This window comes from Canis lupus, chromosome 11 (assembly GCF_003254725.2).
Source record: "Canis lupus dingo isolate Sandy chromosome 11, ASM325472v2, whole genome shotgun sequence".
Classification (NCBI taxonomy): domain Eukaryota; kingdom Metazoa; phylum Chordata; class Mammalia; order Carnivora; family Canidae; genus Canis; species Canis lupus.
In genome coordinates, this window is record NC_064253.1 from 19,245,924 (window position 1) to 19,270,124 (window position 24,201).

At 36.9% G+C, this 24,201-nt stretch overlaps 1 protein-coding gene across 8 annotated transcripts in view; it reads right to left on the bottom strand.

Moving 5' to 3' along the window:
• RAPGEF6 (Rap guanine nucleotide exchange factor 6) overlaps window positions 1-24,201 on the bottom strand; it is a 190,780-nt gene that overhangs the window by 145,877 nt on the left and 20,702 nt on the right. For all 8 annotated transcript variants that reach the window (XM_025432804.3, XM_035696864.2, XM_025432808.3 and 5 more), the window contains exons 2-4: window positions 16,457-16,527; window positions 15,217-15,273; window positions 10,744-10,827 (exon numbers count right to left, since the gene is read on the bottom strand). In XM_025432804.3, the coding sequence (XP_025288589.1) occupies window positions 10,744-10,827; window positions 15,217-15,273; window positions 16,457-16,527 (212 nt within the window). The remainder of the gene's footprint in view (window positions 1-10,743; window positions 10,828-15,216; window positions 15,274-16,456; window positions 16,528-24,201) is intronic.

The following is a 24,201-nucleotide window of genomic DNA, read 5'->3' on the forward strand; positions in this document are numbered from 1 at the left end:
TTATAGAAAAAATTATTTGTGACATTGGGTTAACCAAAGATTTCCTACATACAACAAAAGTACAGTCCTTAAAGAAAAAAACCTGATAAACTGAACTTCATCAAAATCAAGTTCTTCTGTTCTCTGAAAAGCAATTAATAGATGGAAAACAATCCACAGACTGGAAAATATTTGTCAGGTATACATCTGTTGAAGGAACTGTGTAGGGCATGAAGAACTTCTGGAATTAAAAAATAAGAAATCATACAACTTTACCATCCTGCCCAAATAGGCAAATGATTCAGAGACACTTCATAAAAGCCATGTTACTGACAGGTAACTATAATGAAAAGATGCTCACCATCACTAATATTTAGTGAAATGCAAATTTAAACTATAATCAGCTACTATCACATACCCATGAGAGTATGGAACTTAAAAAGATTGACCTTGAGGATGCCAGGTGGATCAGTCAGTTCGGTTAAGAATCAGATTCTTGATTTCAGTTTAGGTCATCATCTCACAGTCAGGGGATCAAACTCGGGAGACTGCCTCCTCACTCAGCAGGGAGTCTGCCTCAGATTCTCTCTCTCCCTCTACCTCTGCCCTTCCCTACCCCACCTCCCCCTCATATGCTCTTTCTCTCTCTCTCAAAAAAAAAAAAAAAAAAAAGACTGACCTTACCAAGTGTTTGTGAGGATGTGAGGAAACGTAGTGGAACAACTAGCATTCTCATATACTGCTGGTGGGAATGTAAAATGACAACTTTGGGAAACAGCATGGCACTTAAAAGGTTAAATATTCCTCTGCCACATAACCAAGCTATTCCAAAATAAATATACATATATACTTACATATCCAAAATAAAGTATGTGTCCACATGAAGACTTAAAATCCATTATCTTCCCATGTATTTTACTCAGAAGGTATGAAACCATATGTCCATCTAAAGACTTGTACACAAATGCTGATAGCATCACAAGTCAAAAATAATCAAAAACAGGAAATAACCCAAACATCCATCAGTAGGTAAATTGCAAACAAAGAATGGTATATCCATACAAAAGAATACCGCAATAAAAAGCAATGAAACATATGAAATATGAATGGATCAGGATAATGTGATGCAAAAAGAAATCCTGCCATTTCATGGATGAAGATGGATGAACATTGAGGGCATTATGTTGAATGAAATAAACCATACACAGAAAGACAAATACTATATGGTATCACATGCAGAGTCCCAAAACCTTTTTTTTAAAACCTGATTTCATAGAAACATTGACTAAAATGGCGGTTGCCAGGTACTCAGGGTAAAGGAAATTACAGTGATTAAGGTCAAGGGGAACCAATTTTCAGATGCAACAAGAGTAAGTTCTGGTGATCTAATGTACAGGATAGTGTCTTAAAAAAAAAAAAAAGAAATGAAATATTGATACATTCTACAACAGGGATAAACCTTAGTAATTTTAACAAGAATTTAACAAGTGTGAGAAGCGAGCCAAGAAAAGACTATATATATTTTGTGCTTCACCTTAAATAAAACTTTAGAAAATGTCATCTACGGTGATGCTCCCCCCGCAAAAAAAATTAATCCCTGGGGACCAATGGAGGGAGCAAGGATGGATGAAGGAGAATGTTTACAAAAGGGCATGAGCAATTTTTGGGGGGTGATGGATATGTTCATTACCTTTATTAGAGCAATGGTTTTACAGGTGTACACTCACACCAAAATTTATCAAACTGTGTATTTTAAGTAAGTGCAGTGTGCTCTACATCAATTATACCTTAATAAAGTTACTTTTAAAATAATTAAGAATGTGAAAACGCAAGCCAAAAATGAGACACAGTATGTGCAAAAACCTGTCACTTCGTATCATGGAATGTATTAAAGATTCCCACAAAAAAAAAAAAAAAAAAAATCAAGACAAACAGCTCAACTTTAAAACAGGCAAAAAAAATTTTACAGATACTTCGTGAAAGAATATGGAAATAGCAACCAATAAACACAAGAAAAAGCACTCAATTTCATTAAGCAGGAAAATTAAAATGAAAACCACTTCACAGTGACAAGAATAGCTAAACTAAAAGACGATAATCACATGTTGGTGACTGGGTAGGAAGAGAAACAGAACTTTTATATGTTGCTTGTGGGAGTTTAAAATGGTACAACGCTGTGGAATGCAGTTTAGTAGTTTCTTGTAAATAGTTTCTCTATTAAACTTCAAGACACACTATAAAGCTACTGTAATTACAACAGTGTGGTATTCAAGCAGGGACAAACAAAATCTAACTGAACAGATTAGGAGCCCAGAAATAAGCACAATATGTGGATATTTGTTTTTTAAAAAAAATGTGGGACTGAATGAGAATGAGAAAAGGATATATAGGAAACCATATGGAAAACTGAGTATGATAGTGTTGCAGTCAGCAATATAGGATACAGGCACATCCTGTGAACCAACAATTCTCTGCTACATAAATGCATGCCCATGCGCATCTGATGTACAAGAATGTTCACAGATGCTTTACTTCTAAGAGCCCTCCACTACATAAACAATGTAATACTAATATGTAAGAATTTATTAACTCTAACTACATGGATGAATTTCATGAACAGCGGGCCAAAGAAGCTATACACAAAAGAACAGTGTATGATTACACTCATATCAAGTTAAAAAGTAAAAAAAAAAAAAAAACAAACTATAGTGTTAAGGTGTGGATACAGTCCAGCTAAAAGTCTACAGATATTAAAGACTAATTAAATTTTTTTAAATGTTATTTTTGGTGGGAATGGGGGAAAGTAGAAAAGCTGATTTGAGAAAAAACCGTAGGCTGCCTCCATAGTACTGACAATGTCCAACTTCTTGATCTGGGTAGCAATCACAGAACTTTTCCATCTACAGTAACCTCACTGATTTGCAAATTTAGGTCATCTGCACTGTTGCCATTTGTTTCAAAATAAAAGAGTTCAAACCAAGGAACAATGTTCCTCTTTTGGTCAAAAATACAGGAAAAAAAATTTTCACATATGTATTAAAAAAAAAATCACACAAAGACCTTAATAAAAGTGGTTAGCTATCTATGCAGATGGGTTAAATGGTGGGGATGACAATAAAAGTGGGAATGGTAATATTTAAAGCACCATTTGTAATACCATTTTGACTTTTGGATGGTACAAATTTACTTGTCAAAAGATTATTTTAAAAAGTACATCTTCAGGGTAGCCCGGGTAGCTCAGCGGTTTAGCTCTGCCTTCGGCCCAGGGCGTGATCCTGGAGACCGGGGATCGAGTTCCACGTTGGGCTCCCGGCATAGAGCCGGCTTCTCCCTCTGCCTGTCGTTTTCTCTCTCTCTCTCATGAATAAATAAATTTTTTTTTTTTTTAAAAAAGTACATCTTCAGAAAAAGAACAATGCTATTTACAGGGCTATTTAAAGATGATAACCTTACCAACCCCAAGACTAGCAGAGTGCCCGACACATGCAGGCACTATATGTTTACTAGACCAATTAATACCTCAGTACTAGAGATATTCTAACTTCAATGTCTGTTTCCTTCTTCATCTGTAGAATCCATTTTCACAACTGACTCTCCAAGTTTTCTTTACTTGTCAAACAACCGTGTGGCCCTTTCCAAACAAAGCAGTCATCCCAAAGTAAATCAGTCTTTTTTGTCTTGATGCTACTGTCTTGTAAAATGATAATCAATACTTATTTGCTCCATAAATGAATATTTGTTTTTTTTTCATAAATGAATATTTGAATGAATAAATGAAACACTTATATTTTATTTGAAAATCACACACAATAAAGTCCTTGCTTTGTTGAGCTATAATCAGATTTTACTGTGGCAACAAAAAAGTGAAGTCAATACCAGAAAAAAACTAAATTCTTTCAGAAGACATTGAAATTTCAGATTTCATTAATTACTTATCTACCTATAGTAAAATGTAAAAAAAACTTGTATTGATAAATTACATATAAGGAGCACTTAAGTGGCTCAGTCAGTTAAGTGTTTGCCTTCAGCTCAGGTCATGATCCCAGCGTCCTGGAATCAAGCCCTGCAGCAGACTCCCTGGTCAGTGAAGAGCCTGCTTCTCCCTCTCCCTCTTCTGCTCCCCCTGCTTATGCTGTCAAATAAATAAACAAAATCTTTAAAATAAATAAACAAACTCAAATGGCCTGCTCTCCGTGAAGTTTCCTGGAGTTTCATACTTTGAGGTTGTGACAAGATATCCCCTCCAAGAGGACATACAAGTTCCTGCACTTTGTGCCACCTACCACAAAGAGAGAGGCACAATGCTTGGTTAGTTTTTTTGTATTCTATAGGTAACATACATTAAGTGTGCTACTTTGACCCATATTCAAAATCACCCACAAGGGCTAGCAAATCCAAAATGGAGTATAAGCCACTGTGCCATCTGGGTCTTATGAACCAGCATATCCAATGGTACCCCCTGTGTCTGCTACAAATACAGATGCTCTGTAGAGCATCTCCCAAGCACTAATATGAGAATGACAGTGATGTCTATAATTTCTCTTACATTTATGCCATCTTCTGCAAATATTTATCATACTTTTGAGAAACAAGTTATGCCTTGCGAGTGGGCCTTCATAGATGCTGAATGCCAAACTACAGGACACCAGGCGACAATACCGCATGAACTCCCTATTATGAACTGCTGTAATTAGCCACAACTGTTGAGCAGGGGCAGTAGCAATCTATTATCAAATAAATATGGTATGTAAGAGACTGAGTTTACCCAGGAGCAAACAGGTAGATCAGACTCCTTCAACATCAACTCCTCTTGCAGCATTTCCTCTAACTCAATCCATGCCTATGCCTACCTGGGGAGCTCCTTATGACCAGTTAACTCAGGAAGAACAACCTTGAGCCTGTTTCATCAGTGAGTCTGCACACATTGGTACCACTCAAAAGTGGACAGCCCACAAGTCACTCAGGGGTGACAGTGAAAGAAGATGGTAAGTAAAGGAAAATCCTCCTATGGAACAGAACTTCAAACAGTACATTCAGATGTCCACTGTGTCTGGATTGAGAGATGGCCAAAATTATTGACTGAAACAGATTCATGGGCAGTTACTAATGGTGTGGTTGAATGGCCAGGGATCTGGAAGGAACAGGATTGGAAGACTGGTAACAAGAAGTCTGGGAAGAGGTATGTGGAAGGACTTCTTTCAGAATGGGCACAGACTCTAAAGATGTCTGTGTCTCCTATGAATGTCTAAAGGGCATGCACTGTGAAGTAGATTTTTAATAAAATCAAGTGAACAAAATGGCATGCTCTATGGAAGTCAATCAAACTCCTTTCCCAGCTACACCAGTGCTTGTTCAATGAGACAATGAATCAAGTAGCCATAGTGGCAGAGACGGAGAACATGCAGGGGTTCAACTGCTAATGTTATTGCTGGGAAGCTAATCTGTGAACCTTAGAGATCAACACTGAGTCTCTGATATGGCACCACTCCTTGGGGGGACCAGTCAGCCACCCTGGAGGCAGATTACTTGCAATGGATTTTTTTCTGTCATGAAGGAGACAGATATTTGTCCTCACTGGAATAAATATGTATTCTGGAAATGATTTGCCTTCTATGTCCATGCTTCTGCCAGCACTACTATCCATGGGCTCACTATATGCCTAATCTACCATCTTGGCACTCTAGACAACATTATTTTTTATCAAGGCACTCATTTCACAGCAGACTAAATACAGAACTGGTTTCTGTCTTCCCCAACAGCCAGAATACATAGGCCTGACATTCAAGGCATGGAAATAAGAGTGGCTTTTTTCACTGTTACACCTAGTAAGTTGTTCACAGATTTTTCACTTCCCAGCCAAAAAACTTCTCCTGGTTTGAGACTTAGTGCCCGACAGAATATTGCTTCTACCAGGAAACACAATGATTCCACTGAATTAAATACTTTCACCTGGCCGCTGAACCAAAACGCAGGGAAAGGGGTTACTGTAATGGCCTGAGTGACTAATTACAATCACAGGGGTAATTGAATTGCTGCACAAAATGGGGACCAGAATGACATCTGAAGCCCAGGAGAATTTCTTAGGCTTCTTGTTTTACTTCCATGTCCACTACTTAAAATCAACGGAGAGGGATCCCTAGGTGGCTCAGCAGTTTGGCACCTGCCTTTGGCCCAGGGCGTGATCCTGGAGTCCCGGGATCGAGTCCCACGTCGGGCTTACTGCATGGAGCCTGCTTCTCCCTCTGCCTGTGTCTCTGCCTCTCTCTCTATCTCTTATGAATAAATAAAATCTTAAAAAAATAAAATCAATGGAAAACTGCCACCACCACAACCACCACCACTACAACAGGCCAGGACATTTAAGGACCTCTCAGAAATAAAATTTTTGTTCATATCATCAGGAAAGGACTCAGAACAGATCAAAATCTGGCTTAGTGCAAAAGTACCGAATGGGTAGTAGAAGAAGGAAGTCAGAGGTACCAACTACAACAGCCTTGTGGTCATTTACAGAAACAAGGAATATAAGAACTTTTCATATTTTCCCTTTGCTTACTGTATATGTCTGTATTTGTGTGTAAATACTAGTCATTTTCTTCTTCTTCTCTCTTCCCTGTATTTATTTCATAGATCTTTTGTTTGAAGTAAACTTTAAAAGGTTGTCTTTAGTTAGCAAAATATTCAGAAGCACTGTGATCAAGTTGTAATTCATATAGCTAGTGACGACTATTAGAACTGTGCATCTTCTTATTCTGGGGAGAGGGTAAGAAATTCTTCACTTGTACAAAGGACAGCTATCTCTTGTAAGGCGGAAACAATTTTGTTGTGGGATGGAAGTTCAAACATGTTTAGAAGCATTCATATGGAAGCTAAGTAGCCAAGGGAGTAGACTATGCCAATTACTGACTGCCTTTCAATTGCAAATATATTGTTTCTCTTAAAAAAAAAAAAAAAAGATTTATTTAATTTAAAGAGCATGTGTCTGTGCACATGCAAGTGTGGGGAGGGGAGAGGGAGAGAGAGACTCCCAAGCAGACTCTCCTGTGATCTCAGAGTCCCATTCAGGCTCCATGTCATAACCCTGAGATCATGACCTGAGTTGAAAACAAGAGTCAGAAGCTTAATCAACTGAGCCACACAGGCATCACTATTCACTCTCAGTTTCAAAATCTACTTTGTAATTAAGGATCTAGATTCAATGTTCGCCTTCTGCCTGCTGAAAATGTTAAAGCTTTGTCAGTAGAGGGTGCTAGTAGAACAATGAAATTGAAAAATCATCTTGGGGGGGGGTGAAGAAAGGAGGAAGCATGTGCATTTGTGGGGGAGGGGGGGCAAAGGTAGGTCGTGTCCTCAGCCTCAGGGCTCAGCCACACCCAGTAGGGGGAGGGGAGGTTCAGTCCTGGTCAGCAGTTCCCTTCCTGCTAGCCTTGACTCTGACTGTGTACCAGCTCTGGCCCAAGGCAACAAAGTTAATTTCTCCACTATCTACTGGGCTACAGCGGGCACATTTCCAACAAGATCTAAAAACCAGTTCTGGGGATAGGGCCCCTCTTTAGGTTTGTTCTTTCCCTGGATATTCTCCCTTAGCTCTTTTATCTTTCTCAATGCCTAATTTCTTAAAATAACAATTTTTTTTAAAATTAAACTGTCCCTGTTCAAATTACTGTGTGGTTTCTATCTTAAAGGGTGTAAGTATGTTTTTCTAAAGATTTTATTTACTTGTTATTTATGGGAGACAGTGAGCACAAGAGGGGGTAGGGGCAGGAAGAACAGAAAAGCAGACTTCCCCAATGAGCAGAGAGCCCTCCATGGGGCTCAATTCCAGGATCCCAAGATCATGACCTGAGCCTAATGCAGATGCTTAACTGACTGAACCACCTAGGTGCCCCAGTAAGGGGAATAAATATTTTTAAATTTAGAGAAACAGACTATATTTTTATGAACTACAATACTATATCACTCCTTCTATACTTAGTAGTGTTCATTTTCTGTTGGGATCATAATGATCATATCCCAATGCCATTATACTATAATAATTAATATTAACAGACACCCAAAATTATTTAATATATGCTAAGCATTATTCTAAGTTTATTTGAAGTGATTAAGTCTAACAATCATCTTACAATGACCTATTACAAATATATGCCGAATGTAAAATGTAAATGCTCTACTCAGAATTGCTCTTTAAGTTTTAAATTTTCACTTTTTAAGTAATCTCTACACCCAACATGGGGCTGGAGATCAAGAGTTGCATGCTCAACCAACGGAGCCAACCAGGTGTCCCAAAACTTTTCTTTAAATAATGAGGGGATCCCTGGGTGGCTCAGCAGTTTGGCGCCTGCCTTTGGCCCAGGGCGTGATCCTAGAGTCCTGGGATTGAGTCCCACTTCAGGCTACTGCATGGAGCCTGCTTCTCCCTCTGCCTGTGTCTCTGCCTCTATCTCTCTCTGTGTCTCTCATGTATAAATAAATAAAATCTTTAAAGATAAATACATAAAGATATAAAACTCATACATTTCTATTATTTAAAAATTAAGCTTCACTGTCTCGATCACTAAATAGTGATGAATTATTATGGCTGATTAATGGCTAGAGAAAGTCTTAAGTGTTGACCATCCATCACAGCAGACAAGAATGAGAAAATATTTAAAAGAATAATACTAATATTTCTAAAATTTTACTATACTCTTTCATTCCAACTTACTGTTTCAGTGGCTAACTTACTATGAATCCATTAATGTGGACTTTAGAAAAACAGAGAGAGGGATCCCTGGGTGGCGCAGCGGTTTGGCGCCTGCCTTTGGCCCAGGGCGCGATCCCGGAAACCCGGGATCGAGTCCCACATCGGGCTCCTGGTGCGTGGAGCCTGCTTCTCCCTCTGCCTGTGTCTCTGCCTCTCTCTCTGTGACTATCATAAATAAAAAAAATAAAAAAAAAAAAATTAAAAAAAAAAAGAAAAGAAAAACAGAGAGAAAAAACAAGAGCCAAAAGGCTTACAACCAAGAACTACTATGTATTTTATTTGTAAAAATAGGAGACATGTTTTATTCTACTAGTCAAGAAGCACAGATTTTTTTTTAATATTCATTTATTTGAGAGAGTGAGAGAGAGAGAAAAAGAACAGGACCAAGGAGAAGGGCAAAGGCAGAGGGAGAGGCAGAGTCCCTGCTCAGTGGGAGCCTGACAACCTGGGGCTTGATCTCAGAACTCTAGGATCATGACCTGAGCCAAAGGCAGAAGCTTAACCACCTGAGCCACCCAGGTGCAAGAAGCACAGACTTCTTCTTTTTTAAAGATTGTATTTATTTATTCATGAGAGACAACAGAGAGAGAGAGACAGAAACATAGGCAAGAAGGAAAAGCTTGGGCAGCTTGGGTGGCTCAGCGGTTTAGTGCCGTCTTCAGCCCAGGGCGTGATCCTGGAGACCCGGGATCGAGTCCCACATCGGGCTCCCTGCATGGAGCCTGCTTCTCCCTCCGCCTGTGTCTCTGCCTCTCTCTCTCTCTGTCTGTATGTCTCTCATGAATAAATAAATAAAATATTAAAAAAAGATTGTCATTGTTTAAAAAAAAAAAAAAAAGAAGGAAAAGCTCTTCCTCATCAAGGAAGAGCCTGATGCGGGGTGATCATGACCTGAGCCAAAGGCAGACACTCAAAACACTGAGTCACCCAGGTGCCCTGAAGCACAGACTTCTTAATCAAAGGCCAACCATAGAGAGTTTCAGGACCCCAAATAGGATTTTAAAAATGTCATCAAAAATGAGATGCCCATACCATCTACCAAGACTATAACTGGATATTTAAATTTAGCAGTTTTGTTAACTAATAGCTGCAATTAAAAGCCCTACTTTAAAAGTCTAAAAATCTCAACATTATTGGAAAAAGTTGGTAAAAAATTACATTTTTATGTCACCAAATTTTAATATGAGGCCCCCAAAATCTTAAGAATTAGAGAACAACAACAACAAAAAAAAGAATTAGAGAACAAATTCTCAAAGAATGCTACATCTGACCATTTTTCCAACCACTCTTCTTGTTTTACAAAATAATTATGATGGTGATAATTAACAATTACTTATAACAGCCAGGCACTGGTCTAAGAGTTTTTTATATATATATTAACTCTTTTATTCCTCAAAACTAGTCTATGAAATAGATTCTATTAGTGTCCCCATTTCACAAATGGGGAATTTAAATAAGTTGCCCAAGAAAGAGTAGAATACAGACATGAACTCATGCAGTCTGGCTCTCAACTGTTAAGGTTTACAGACTTTTGTTGAGAGCTTTGAGTGGTAGATTGCTAAAACCTTACAGAGATATTTCAAGTAGGTACTATTATACTCATTTTACAATTAAATTTTGTACAAAATCATATAAATAGTTAAGTGAGAAATCAGGACTTTGATCTAGTTTACCTTACTCTAAAAACCATTTTCTTATATTAAAATACATCACCCTCTCTATAACCGCTATTAATAGCAACACACCCAGAAACCATCAGATAAAATCCCATATAAAACTAAAGATCAAATAAAAGATACTATGTCATGACGTAAACTTAAAGATTACACCCTCAGAAATATGAAATATCATCTCTATCCTATTTCCAGTAATACCAGCAAACAAACACATTTATAAAATATATCACCTACTGAGAGAAAATATACATCCTACAGAAAAAAGTTTAACATAAGAGAGAAGATAAATAGTTGTAATTTTAACTTTGCCTGCCACATACTCTAAGGCAGTAAATGTAAACGTACCTGCATGGAGGCAAGACCATGGAGTCTTTCATAAGCACAGATCCAGAAAGCAGAATATACCAACATCTGGCAACAGTTTCTGAACTGTTAAATAAATTAATGAGTAAATCAATGTAAGCATTCACATGTATAGGACTCAAAATAAAAAATATGTAACATGATTCAATATAAAATATGTAACATGAAATATATTCTAATATCATAAATCATTAAAGATCAATGTTATTTTAGGATATATTGACTGCTGCCAAAGGTTTTTACAGACCATGTTCCCATGAGAAAATTGTAATCACCACTTTAAGATACAGACTTCAAAAGTATATGGTTATTAGCTCAATTTCATTAATTATATCATTAGCTTCACATTCTTCATTTTTGTGTAGTGGATCATAACATTTGATGAAGACGGCAACTTAAATATTGTACTACATCTACATATCATAAAATCCTATTTTGATAACTTTTATATGTATTACAGATATTATTCAGAAATCACAAGTTCATCTATGTTCTATCTTCACTGACAACTATAATGTTAATTATGATCTATTTATTTCTTTTAAATTTTATTCTGACATAAAATGCCTACCAAATATTTCCTTTTTATGTGTTTGAAAAATAAAAGGATACCAGATGACTTAATCTATTAGCATTTGCAGTGAGTTAAATCTCTACTGGAAACCCAGAATCTTGTTAGTTGTTAGTATATAAACTGATCTTTCTCACAAATATTTTTATTTACTGAACCCAAGGCTTTAATTAATTCCAGTATGTAAAGGGTTCTAGTAATATAAAACAAATCATTTCTGTGACCTGGAGAACTTTTTATCTATCTAGCTGTTTATCTGACATGTCAACTTGAATATCTAACAGAGAACTCAAACTCAACAAATTCACAGTCTACCTATCATTTCCTTCAAGTTTGTATCTTTTCCAGTATTCTCTGTTTTCATTGAATACCACCACCATTGATCCAGAAACCTAGGCTTCTAAAACATTCCACCATAGCACCCAGGGTAAGCTTTCTAGGTCAATCCTATTATTCACCATGAAAAGGAAAAATTGTCAACTTTCCAGTAGGTACTTTATTTATTCATTTTTTAAAAAAAGATTTTATTTATCTATTTGAAAGAGGGAGCGTGCATGAGCAGGGGGAAGGAAAGGGGGAGAAGTAGACTCCCCATCAAGCAGGGAGTCCAACATGAGTCTGGATCCCAGGACCCTGAGATCATGACCTGAGCCAAAGTCAAAAGTCAGCCAGTTACCCAACTGAGCCACCCAAGTGCCTCTCCAATAGGTACTTTGAAGTTTTTTAAATTTCTTCAAATCTTCATTGAAGGAATATGTAAATGGCTGCACATCTACTTAAGGTTCTTTGTTTAGAAATCCGACTTTCTTATTTTTGTGAAATATAACTTAAAAGGAGGAATAAAATCAAAGAAACAATTTGCAAAAAATTAAGACAGAAGAAAGTTGTAATTGGATGTCACCACAAGCCTCCAATTTTTATCCTACTCAGCTGAAGTGGTCACAAAGTTGTCAGTATTCTAAGTGTAGGAAAAATTCTGAAGTTCACTTTCACCACAAAAAGAACCATGCCAGTCCATGAATAAGAAACTGTTCAGACCTTGAAAAAAAAAAAAAAAATCTCCCTCAGAGCATGGTTTGGCAACACATCTGGCTACGTAAACCCAAGGAAGGTAAAATGCTTTCGTGTGGGCCATTCTATCTTTCTCTGGGTAAACACCTCTAGCCCAGAGAAGAAAAGCAAACTTAATCTTGTGATATCTTATTCATTCAAAAGCTTCAGATGCTCCTAAGACCAAAAAAAAAATCTTAAGATAGCCTCCACCTGCTTCTCCAGATTCCTCTCCTGCTGTTTCCTCTTCTTTCCTCATGGTGCTTGAACACATGGGTTTACTTTCCCTTTTTCTACCATGCTGCTTCACAGTTCAGATCAACTATACATACTCTTTTCTCTGCCTCCCCCAATCTCTTGAACCTAAATTCTCCAGTTAACTTCCACGTTCTTTTTAAAGAATGTAACTCTTAATATTTTTAAAATAGTTTATTGAGGTATAATTTAAATATCATAAATGCACCCATTGTAAGCACACAATTCAGTTTTCATGAAATTTAAAAGAACTGTGCAAAGATCACCACAGTCCAGTTTTAGAACACTTCTTTCTGTTCCTAACCAATAACATGCTCTGTCTCTATAAATGTGGCTTTCCTGGACAGCTCATATAAATGGGATCATATAATATATGGTGTTTTTTTCTTGCCTCTTCCTGTTAGCATGTTTTTGAGGTTTAGCCATGCTGCATATACATTAATAGTTTATTCCTTTTTATTGCCATATAGTATTCCACTATACAGATATGTGACATTTTATCTATCCATTCATTGAATATTTTGACTGTTTCTGGTTTTAGGCTGGAAATACAAATAGCGCTACTAAGAACATCTATGTATAGTCTCTGTATGCACATGTTTTCATTTCTCTAATGATGTAAAAGTGGAATTACTGGGTCACGTGGCAAAACTGTTTAACTTTTTGATAAAGTACCACTGTTTCCTATAGTAACTCTGACATTTAACATCTGCACCACCAACACATGAGGATTCCAGGTGTTACCATATTGGTGCCAATACTTGCTACTGTCTACATTTTTTACTGTGCCTATTCTAATGGCTATAAAGTAACATCTCATTAATTTTTATATGTATCAATTTTGTATAGAGTAAGGTAAAGATCTAAATTAACTTTCTGCAAGTATATAGTCAATTAACCCAGCATCATTTGCTGAAAAAACTATGCTGTCCTCCCTGAAATGCTTTAGCACCCTCAACATAAATCAATTGTTCACTGGTGGTTCCTTTTTAATCCTCAATTGTGTTATACCCATACTATAGCTGGAAGTCATTTGAAAAAAAAAAAAAAAAACTGTTCATAAATACAAGGGTTTACTTCTAGGCTCTCAATTCTGTTCCAATGATCTATTTATCTATTCTTTTCCTTGATAGCACTTAAATGTTTAGCTTTTAATTAATTTTCTCTAGTCCATTCAACAATAAGCTTGATGAAGGTACTACCAAGGTAAGCATAATGTATACCAAACATTTAATAATAAATTAATGGATCAACAAATGAATGAAGATAGCTACTAAAATCCTTATGAATCCAGTTTAATGCTTTAAAAAAACGATGAATGTATTGGGCTGGTAATGAAACATAAAAGTCAATACCATCCCAACTACCAGGCAATCTATATAATAAAAGAGGGCACCGCTGCCAAAATTTTTAGAAAAAACACAGGTTAAAGTATTTTCATCATCTTTAGAAAGGCAAAGACTTTGCTTTTTAAAGAGGACATGAAAAGCACTAATCACAAGAGAAAAATTGAGAGCTAGAAATTTCTCATCTCCAAAGGATGCCTTTAATAGAGTGTAAAGGCAAGCCACAAAGCAGAAGATACATGCAATGTAAGTATCCCAACAAAGGACATGGATACAGAATTCACAGTAACATTTCTACTAATTGACAGAAATACTATACAAAATTCAATTAAAAAATGGTTAAAAACAAATCTGATTTCATAAAAGAGTTATCCAAATAGCCTACAAAAACATGAAAATCATTCAGCATCATCAATAAGCAGGGAAATGCAAAATAAAATCACAGTGAGATAACAAAATGAAAATGTAAGACAGATTCTAATGTCAGACTCTCCTCAATCTGATCACATGCATTTCCAATAGGGCACAAAACAGGGCAGCCTGGGTGGCTCAGCGGTTTAATGCCACCTTCAGCTCAGGTCGTGGTCCTGGGGTCCCGGGACTGAGTCCCACATCGGGCTCCCTGCATGGAGCCTGCTTCTCCCTCTGCCTGTGTCTCTGCCTCTCTCTCTCTGTCTCTCATGAATAAATAGAAGTCTTTAAAAATAAATAAAGGGCACAAAACACATGAACAAAATGTTCACAGAAACTTTATTATTCACAATAGGAAAAAAATGAAAATAACCCTAGTCTCTATCAACAGTGGAAAGGATAAGTGAATTTTGCTATTTTCACACATACAGTAAAACAGTGAAAAAGAATTAATGCAAAACATGGAAGAACCTTAGACATTTATCAAGTAAAAAGAAAAAGCCTGACCAAATAAATTTTTATCTATGTGGAGTTCAAAAAGAGGTAAAACTAATCTATGGTGATGGAAGTAAGAACTGGATTACCTTCCCAAAAGAGATGACTAGAGCCTCAAGAGAGCTGTTATGTTCTATATGTTCAGCTGGGTAACAGTTACTAATACATACTATTTTATTCATTAAACTTTTTGTGTACTATTTCAGTTTATGAGTATATTTCAATCTGCTCTAAAGATATTCCTTCCAAATAAAATGAATTTCAATGCTAAATGTCAAAATTTAAACATTTAAGCTATTAGTTTAAGCTAATTAAGGAAATACTTACCAAAAAAGAATTTGATTACCACTGTATCTCTCATAGCGTGCTCTTGCAGACATTAATCTAACATAGTAAAAAAAAAAAAAAAAAAAAGTCAAAAATGTAAAGCTCTTATCTTCAATTTTGTTTTAAAAATACTGTTATAATTACTTCAACAGAAAATCTACCACTAGCTTCACTGAACTCTAAGAGTTTAGAAATACATGTATCAAATGCAGTTATTCTTAAAAAATCAACTAAATAATATTAAGAGGCAACAAACACAATACTTTTATGTATATTCTATAACCTGCCAATTCACACAGAGCAATGTTCCTTTCCTGTTATGGAAAAATATACATTTGTCTGATTCACTAGTGAATCCTTCTGCTAAGAAATTACTGGCAGAGGCATACACACACACACACACACACACACACACCCCAAAGTCTGTTGAATATATATATGTTTGCATTTAAAAGATGCTTTTAGTATTACTAAATGCTCTAGCTTTCAGCTTTCTTCTTCTTCCAGACATTTGCTGATATCTGAATTATGTTACACAGAAAACAGAAAATAATTGACTCTAATAATCATATTTGAGCAACCTGGTCTGGTCCCTAACCAGAAACTTAAAGATCAGAAAAAGTAATGGATGAACTGGTCATGGAACGAGCACACACTTTTAATTAAAACATTATGCAAAGCTACAACAGTAAGTGCTTCATAACACTGAAAAGTGTTTTTATAAATGTAATTACAATGACATAAGGTAGCTCATTTTACAGAAAGAAAACTCATTTTACAGAATAGGAAAATGGGGTTTGGAAAGCTTTATGGGTCTTGTTCACAAGAAGCTCATATCAAATCAAGAGTCGTAAAACTAGCACTTTAACATTACATTATACCTTGCCCATCTTAAGCATCTGACATCATAAATATTGAAAAGAATTACAGAAAGTAAATAGTTTTTTTTCCACTGGCTAGACAATACTGAATACTGTGCTTTGCTTCCTATATTCTCATGTAACCCTCGAAACAGTGTAACAAAGATAATCACATTGTCTCTATTCTATGGAAGATAAAATTGCAACTTAGATGTTAAGTTTTGCTCAAGGCCCTACAACTAAGGAAAACTATGATGTGAAAATGGGAAGTCCTATGCTTATCCTACAATAAGCCCCCAAATGATTTGGCCCTGCAATTATCTATCCAAACTTATTTGCAAGTCCATCACACAAGCTCTTAAACAGAGCATCACACTTACCTAAGCTGATGCTCCCTGAGATTTGATAGTATTTCCATCCCATGAAGATAAGAATAAATAGTATTTAAATCCTAAAGAACAGAAAAAAATTAGATTATTATTCAAATGTATTTTTCAAAATAGCACCTCAAATTTTTACTTTAAGCCAACAATTGTTTTATGGCAGAGCTATTAACTATGGAAGACTAATAAAATATCTGAATTAAAAGAAATCTGAAAACGTAGAGAAGAGCTACCTCCACTCATATAGGAATTCCTCTTCAGGATGGCAGATGGCCTCTACTCAAGCAACGCCAGAAATAAAAAACTTATTATTTCATATGAAAATCTATTTCATTTCTGAACAGATATAACTCTTCTTCCTTAGTGACATTCAGCTATTCAATAAGGACTATCATATCATCTTAAGTTTTTTAATTATTATTTTCTCCAGATTATATAGTCTCAGTATTTGCACGTTGCAGACCTTTAATAGCATCCTGGCTGACCTATTTTGGACATAACCCAATTTGTCAATATTCCTCTAAAAATATGACTTTCTAAAAAAATCTCTTTCTAAAGAAACCCAGAGTGATATTAATCAACCACTAAACAAAAAAAGCCCAGTGGGACAATCCTATTATTCACTTTGGAAAGAGGTAGGGAACTTTTCTCTAGCTCTCATTCAGATAACTAGGTCTTAAAAATCCCAGTATGATATAGTATAACCTAAGCCTACAGGAGTGGCAGAGTAAAAGGGAGAATGCAGGAGTAGTCCAAATTCCTGACAGAATAGTCTACTTTACCACTTATGTAGAATGCTAGTACACAAGCTTACATTATCTATATAAAAGATACCTCCTTATTCTAAGAGAACAATGCTTTTATACCAGGACAAACAGCTCCCAAACACTGTCCTCCTGCTTTCATATCCAATTGGCCAAGATAATTATCAGAGGACAGAAAAAAAGACACCTAAGACAACTCGTTTTAACAGATTAAATAGAAAATATGGAGCCACTAGAAAAAACAGCAAAAAAAAAAAAAAAAAAAAAGGAAAAACAGCAATAATCTGTGATTCCAAAAATTACAACTACCAATTAACCATGATAGATTCAATGACCACACCATCTTTGCTAAACCCATAGGAAAATGGGAATGAAAAAGATTTTTCTATATACATATACAAAGAATAAACTAAAAGAGGAAAACGTAACAAATGAGAATGGTCTATAAAATTTTTGAAGACAGCAGATGTAGTAGTGATGTGAAAAATTAGTATTTCCTAAGATGGCTACAATGGTATTTCTTACCCTATATGCTCTTTTTCAATAGAACCTTACCACTCTGCTATCAAAAACTGGAATATTATGTGCCTTCCCCAAGAACCTGGTTGGTTCTGTGATTTGTTCTGATCAAAAGAGTGTGGCAGAAGTAAGGATGTGTAACTTCTAAGATTCAAGTACCCTGAGACCACCAATGTCATGAGGAAGCCCACTAGGCTCATGGAGAGAGAAAGACCACGTGGGTCAGCACCAAGGCATCAGATACATAAGTGACCTCTTCTAAGACAAGCAGATGAATGGAACTCAAGAGACTGATCTTCGTTGAGGTTCTGTGGAGCAAAAGAATCAATCTCCCAAGCAAAACCTTCTGGATTAAAGTAATAAACAAAAGTTCCTGGGGATCCCTGGGTAGCTCGGCGGTTTGGCACCTGCCCTTGGCCCAGGGCGCAATCCTGGAGTCCCGGGATCAAGTCCCACGTCGGGCTCCCTCATGGAGCCTGCTTCTCCCTCTGCCTGTGTCTCTGCCTCTTCTCTCTCTCTCTCTCTCTCTCTCATGAATAAATAAATAAAAAATCTTAAAAAAAAAAAAAGTTCTTGCCAAACTCTGGCTCATAGTGAGCCTGCAAACCCATCCTATAGTCCCTCTCAAATTCCTGAATATATTATAATTAGAATGTATACACTTTTAGAATAACCCCCACAATGGGTCCATGACCTATGTGGTAAAAGCTGTAATAGTGGAAAAAGCCAAGTGGAAACCTCTGAAATTAACCATTCCCCAGGATAAGACAGTAAATAAAAGATAATATTGCTTCCAGAGAAGCAAAGGACAGCAAAGACTAGTGCCACCAGTAAAGACAATATTCAGGGCTGAGGGTCTCCATTTTATATTGTCCTCAGAAAGCAAATATATCCTAAAAAACAACTGCAGACTGCCACAGACTTAAATTCCAATCCAACAGTCTCAACATAACACGGTTGCTGGAACTGATTAAGCCTCAGGTATTGATTTGGTGAATATATTTTTTCTATTTCCATTACAAAAGGTCATTGGAAAAAGTTTCCATTCACACAGGACAATATTAACTTACAGTTTCTCCATAGCGCTATTTTAACTCTCTACCATAAAACAACATGAAAACATCTAGACTTTCTGACCCATTATATAGATAATTTCTTGCTGAATGGACAGGATGAACAAGAGAATGTCCAAGAGAAGGCTGGGACCCCAGATGGCAATACAATCATACTTTGGAATGTGAGCAATAAAACTATATGAGGAATCAAAGACTCATCACTTTCATGTTTTTAGGGGTACAGTCATCAGGGGCATTTCAGGACTTCGCCTGTTGACAAATTACTGGGACTTCAACCTTAGGTCAAGACAGAGTAAGGAGGATTGGAGTTACCTTCCACCATAAGCAACTAAAAAATAAATGTATGAAATAAGGTTTTTCATGAGCTAGGACATCAGGAAACAAAAACAGTTTAACAACGCCTGAAAGAGGAGAAACAAATGAAGTGATTTACATGATGATACTTTACTGCCTGACAGTACCTGTAGTTGAGGAGAAGGAGCTGGCAGTTTAGGGAATATAAAGTGGCTAGAGTTTGCAGAACACGAGAGGGCATGTTACACAGAGATAAAAAGTATGTTCTGGAGACCAACATACGGTGTCCCTCAAGTCTTAGGTTGAATATTGATCATCCTGTCATGCAAGGGGGAAAAATCAGACAAAGTCAGGGAAAGAACAACTGTAAAGATTTAAAGTAGAAAGTCCTCAACCAGGGATAAGTTTTGGCCCCTAGATAACAAAAGCAGCATCTGAAGACATTTTGGGTTGTCAAAATTTAGCATGCAAGTTGGGAGTGGTGCTACTAGCATTAGGTGACTAGAAGCCAGAGATGCTGGTAAAAATCCTCCAACACATGGGACAAGGACCCAGGATAAAGGATTACCAGAGCCAAAATGTCAAGAGTGCAGAGGTTTAAATACCCTGGGAAGGAGGGAACAATACATAAAACTCATAGAAGGACAGTAAGGCTTCCTATTTCCATCAGAAAGAGCAGAAAATCTTGTAATTCACAGTGCAGTTAGTGGAGTACTCAGAAGGCTCTGAACTCAGTACTGGGGCAAAATTAAACCTAGATTAAACTCTACTCTGGCACTATGTAATACAGCTCAAAAAAAGGCCCAAAAAGGATCATATAATTTCCACATCTCTTAACTGTGTCCCAGAACAAAGCTGAGTAATATTTACAGGAAATATGAAAACACCCAGGACACATAAAGGTAAAAATCACATTCTCTGTTGTTCAATCAAACATTACCAGACATGCAAAGGAGGAGGAAAAAATGACACACAAAGAGGAGAAAAATCAATTAAAACCAACTCAGTAATTACACAGATAATAGAATTAGTAGAAGGAAAACATTTAAAAACGTACTAGAATTATATTCCATATATTCAGGAAGATACAGAAGGGATTAAGCATGTAAGAAGGAACATTAAAAAAATTTCAGAGATGAAAACAATATTTGAGGGTGGAATACACTGGATGGGATGAATAGCAGTCCAGACTTTGCAGATGAGATTATAAACTTGAAGACAGAAGAATAGAAAGCAAAAACAAAAGGATGGAAAAACTTTGAACAGAGCACTAGTGAGTTGTGAAACAACTTCAAGCAGCCTAACAGAAGTGTCACTAGAGTCAACTCAAAGGAAAGGGAGAACAACGGGAAGAGAATGGAGTTACGGAAAATATTCCCTATTTGATAAAAACTATCAACCTGGGATCCCTGGGTGGCGCAGCGGTTTGGCGCCTGCCTTTGGCCCAGGGCGCAATCCTGGAGACCTGGGATCGAATCCCACATTGGGCTCCCGGTGCATGGAGCCTGCTTCTCCCTCTGCCTATGTCTTTGCCTCTCTCTCTCTCTCTCTCTCTGTGACTAACATAAATAAATAAATAAACAAATAAATAAATAAATAAATAAATAAACAAACAAAAAAAACAAAAAAAAAAAAACTATCAACCTACACATCTAGAATGTTTAACAAACCCCAAGGACAAGAAATCCCAATGCTGGGCTCTGCACTTAGCATGGATTCTACTTGGGATTCTCTGTCTCCCTTCTCCCTTTACCACTGCCCCTTCCCCTGCTCCTGAGCACTCATGGGCTCTAAATAAATAAAATCTTTTTAAAAAAATTTAAAAAATCAATGACCTCTACCTCTGAAACCAATAATACATTATATGTTAATTTAATTTAAATAAAATTCTAAAAAATAAAGCCTTAACAACGATGACAAGAACATACTGTGGGTTTAAACTATACATACAAGTGTATCTCAATCACAGCACAAAGGACAGGACGTAAAAATGGAAATAAACTGTTGTAAGGTTCTTACAATACACGTGAAATAGTATAATCTCACTTGAAGAGAGACTGAGATAAATGTAAGACATATATTTAAACCTTAATAAACCTCATAGCTGTAGATTTTCTTGTATTCTCTCTTTATATTTATATTTATATATTTTATATCTCAACAATATTAATTCTTTCCCAGTCTGGGTCTTTTTCTTTTTTTTAATAGGTGTGTCCATACACACATACCTGCTAGGGCCCCGCCCTTTACCTTAAAGAGTCATCATAACCTGGCCAAACACCTACAAAATGTCTATCCCAAGGAAATGTGCAATTTACTTCTGAAATGAAGCTAACTTTGTTTTAGTGGCAAAACAAGTTAGAACTCTCATAATTTGACCTGCCAAATGAAGATAGGCTAGTGTCAAAAAGCACCAGAATTTTCGGAGATTTTCAACTGAATTTATGTCATATAATTTGTTTTTTGTTTTTTAAAGATTATATTTACTTATTCATGAGAGACACAAAGAGAGGCAGAGGGAGAGGAAGAGACAGGAGAAATAGGCTCCATGCAAGGAGCCCGATATGGGACTCAATCCTGGGACTCCGGGATCATGCCCTGAGCCAAAAGCAGACGCTTAACTGCTGAGCCAACCAGGCATCCCATAATTTCTGTTCTTAAATCAGAAGACCTTTTGGGAACAAGATCGATGATGCCATTAATAGCTGACAAAGAATTAGGAAGTCACTTCTCAATTTTAAACTATGCAGGAATTCACAAATTTTGAAATATATGTGCGGTTCTTCAGTTCTCTGCTTAAAGACAGGCTGACAAAATTTAACAATTTTAGATTCTAAAAGCCCTTCTTCAAATAGCTGGAAGTTTTCACTGTTAGTTGCCTTCAATCTTATTTCAGAGGGGACAATTTGGCCAAATGAACATGCAGTTCTCCAATAGCATCTATAAATGCTGGTTGCGTGGACTCAAATAGAAATATTAGTAGTATTCCTATTGAGGGTGGCAAACTTTTTCTATAAAGGATGAGACAAATTCCAGGCTTTGTCATATGTTTTTTGTCACAACTATTTAAATTTTGCCTTTGTAGCATGAAAACAACCATATAAATGTAGGTAAATGAATGGGTGTGGACGAATTCATCAATAAAATCTTAGTTACAGAATAGTTGGTAGGCTAATTTGGTCCCCAGGCCATACTTTGCCAACTACTAAAATGCATACGATCAAAAATACCTAACAAGGAAGTCAATCCATGAATGAACTCCTCTTTGGAAAATACTTCAGCTTATGAATTTTGGTAGAAGCTGAAAACACCAGATTCTCATTCTTCTAACCTCACATAAAACTAGAGCATTGGCAAATAATCTAAGTGCTACTAATCAGACATACATGTCCCAAATTTAGAATACAGTGATATCCACAAGCAAGAACTGCACAGAATCCATGCTGGCGGTTAGTGGTAGCAGCCGGGTCAATCAACACATGCAGTATACAGCTTATTGAATCCAAGTAGTGGACTGCTTCTGGTAGCAGTATGACATGGTTGCCTAGCCCCAAGTCTACTTCTCCAATAGTCCCAGCAATTCTGTAGCTATCCAGTATCATTTTATTCCTTTTCTTTAAAGTAGACAGAACTGGGTTCTCTTGCATTTAAGTTTACAACCCTGATAGACGCTTAGACTGGCACCATCAGCCTCACTTGGGAACTTGGTAAAAATGCAAATTCTCAGGCCCCATTTTAGACTTAGTGAATCAGAATCTCTGGTATAGGCCCCAGCAATTTGTGGTTTAATCAGGACTACAAATGGTTCTGATGTAAACTAAAATTTGACAACCACTGGTTGACAGGTAGGATGCATGCCATTCTGTGTTATTTGGCTGATAACCTATTAATGAGAAAGGGACTTAAGCACGGAGATGTCTAGTAAATCCTACTCCCTATGATGCACCTGGTTTGAGGGTCGTAAGATGCTAAGCACTCATAAAACAATAGAAAAGATGCTCCCAAAACAAAGGATGGTTGTAGTACCAAGCTAGTTAATTTTCCCACATGATGTGTGGTTATGGTATTTTGTTTAAATGGGATAGCAAGCAGTTGCTGACTGTGTAAAGTTGGGCTTAGGGGTTTCTAGTAGGTTTTTTTTTAAATAAAATAAATTTTATTGGTGTTCAATTTACCAACATACAGAATAACACCCAGTGCTCATCCCGTCAAGTGTCCCCCTCAGTGCCCGTCACCCACTCACCCCCACCCCCCGCCCTCCTCCCCTTCCACCACCCCCAGTTCGTTTCCCAGAATTAGGAGTCTTTATGTTCTGTCTCCCTTTCTGATATTTCCCACACATTTCTTCTCCCTTCCCAAATATTCCCTTTCACTATTATTTATATTCCCCAAATGAATGAGAACATAAAATGTTTGTCCTTCTCCGAATGACTTACTTCACTCAGCATAATACCCTCCAGTTCCATCCACGATGAAGAAAATGGTGGGTATTTGTCGTTTCTAATGGCTGAGGAATATTCCATTGTATACATAAACCACATCTTCTTTATCCATTCATCTTTCGATAGACACCGAGACTCCTTCCACAGTTTGGCTATCGTGGACATTGCTGCTATAAACATCGGGGTGCAGGTGCCCCGGCGTTTCATTGCATCTGAATCTTTGGGGTAAATCCCCAACAGTGCAATTGCTGGGTCGTAGGGCAGGTCTATTTTTAACTCTTTGAGGAACCTCCACACAGTTTTCCAGAGTGGCTGCACCAGTTCACATTCCCACCAACAGTGCAAGAGGGTTCCCTTTTCTCCGAATCCTCTCCAACATTTGTGGTTTCCTGCCTTGTTAATTTTCCCCATTCTTACTGGTGTGAGGTGGTATCTCATTGTGGTTTTGATTTGTATTTCCCTGATGGCAAGTGATGCAGAGAATTTTCTCATGTGCATATTGGCCATGTCTATGTCTTCCTCTGTGAGATTTCTCTTCATGTCTTTTGCCCATTTCATGGTTGGATTGTTTGTTTCTTTGGTGTTGAGTTTAAGAAGTTCTTCATAGATCTTGGAAACTAGCCCTTTTTCTGATATGTCATTTGCAA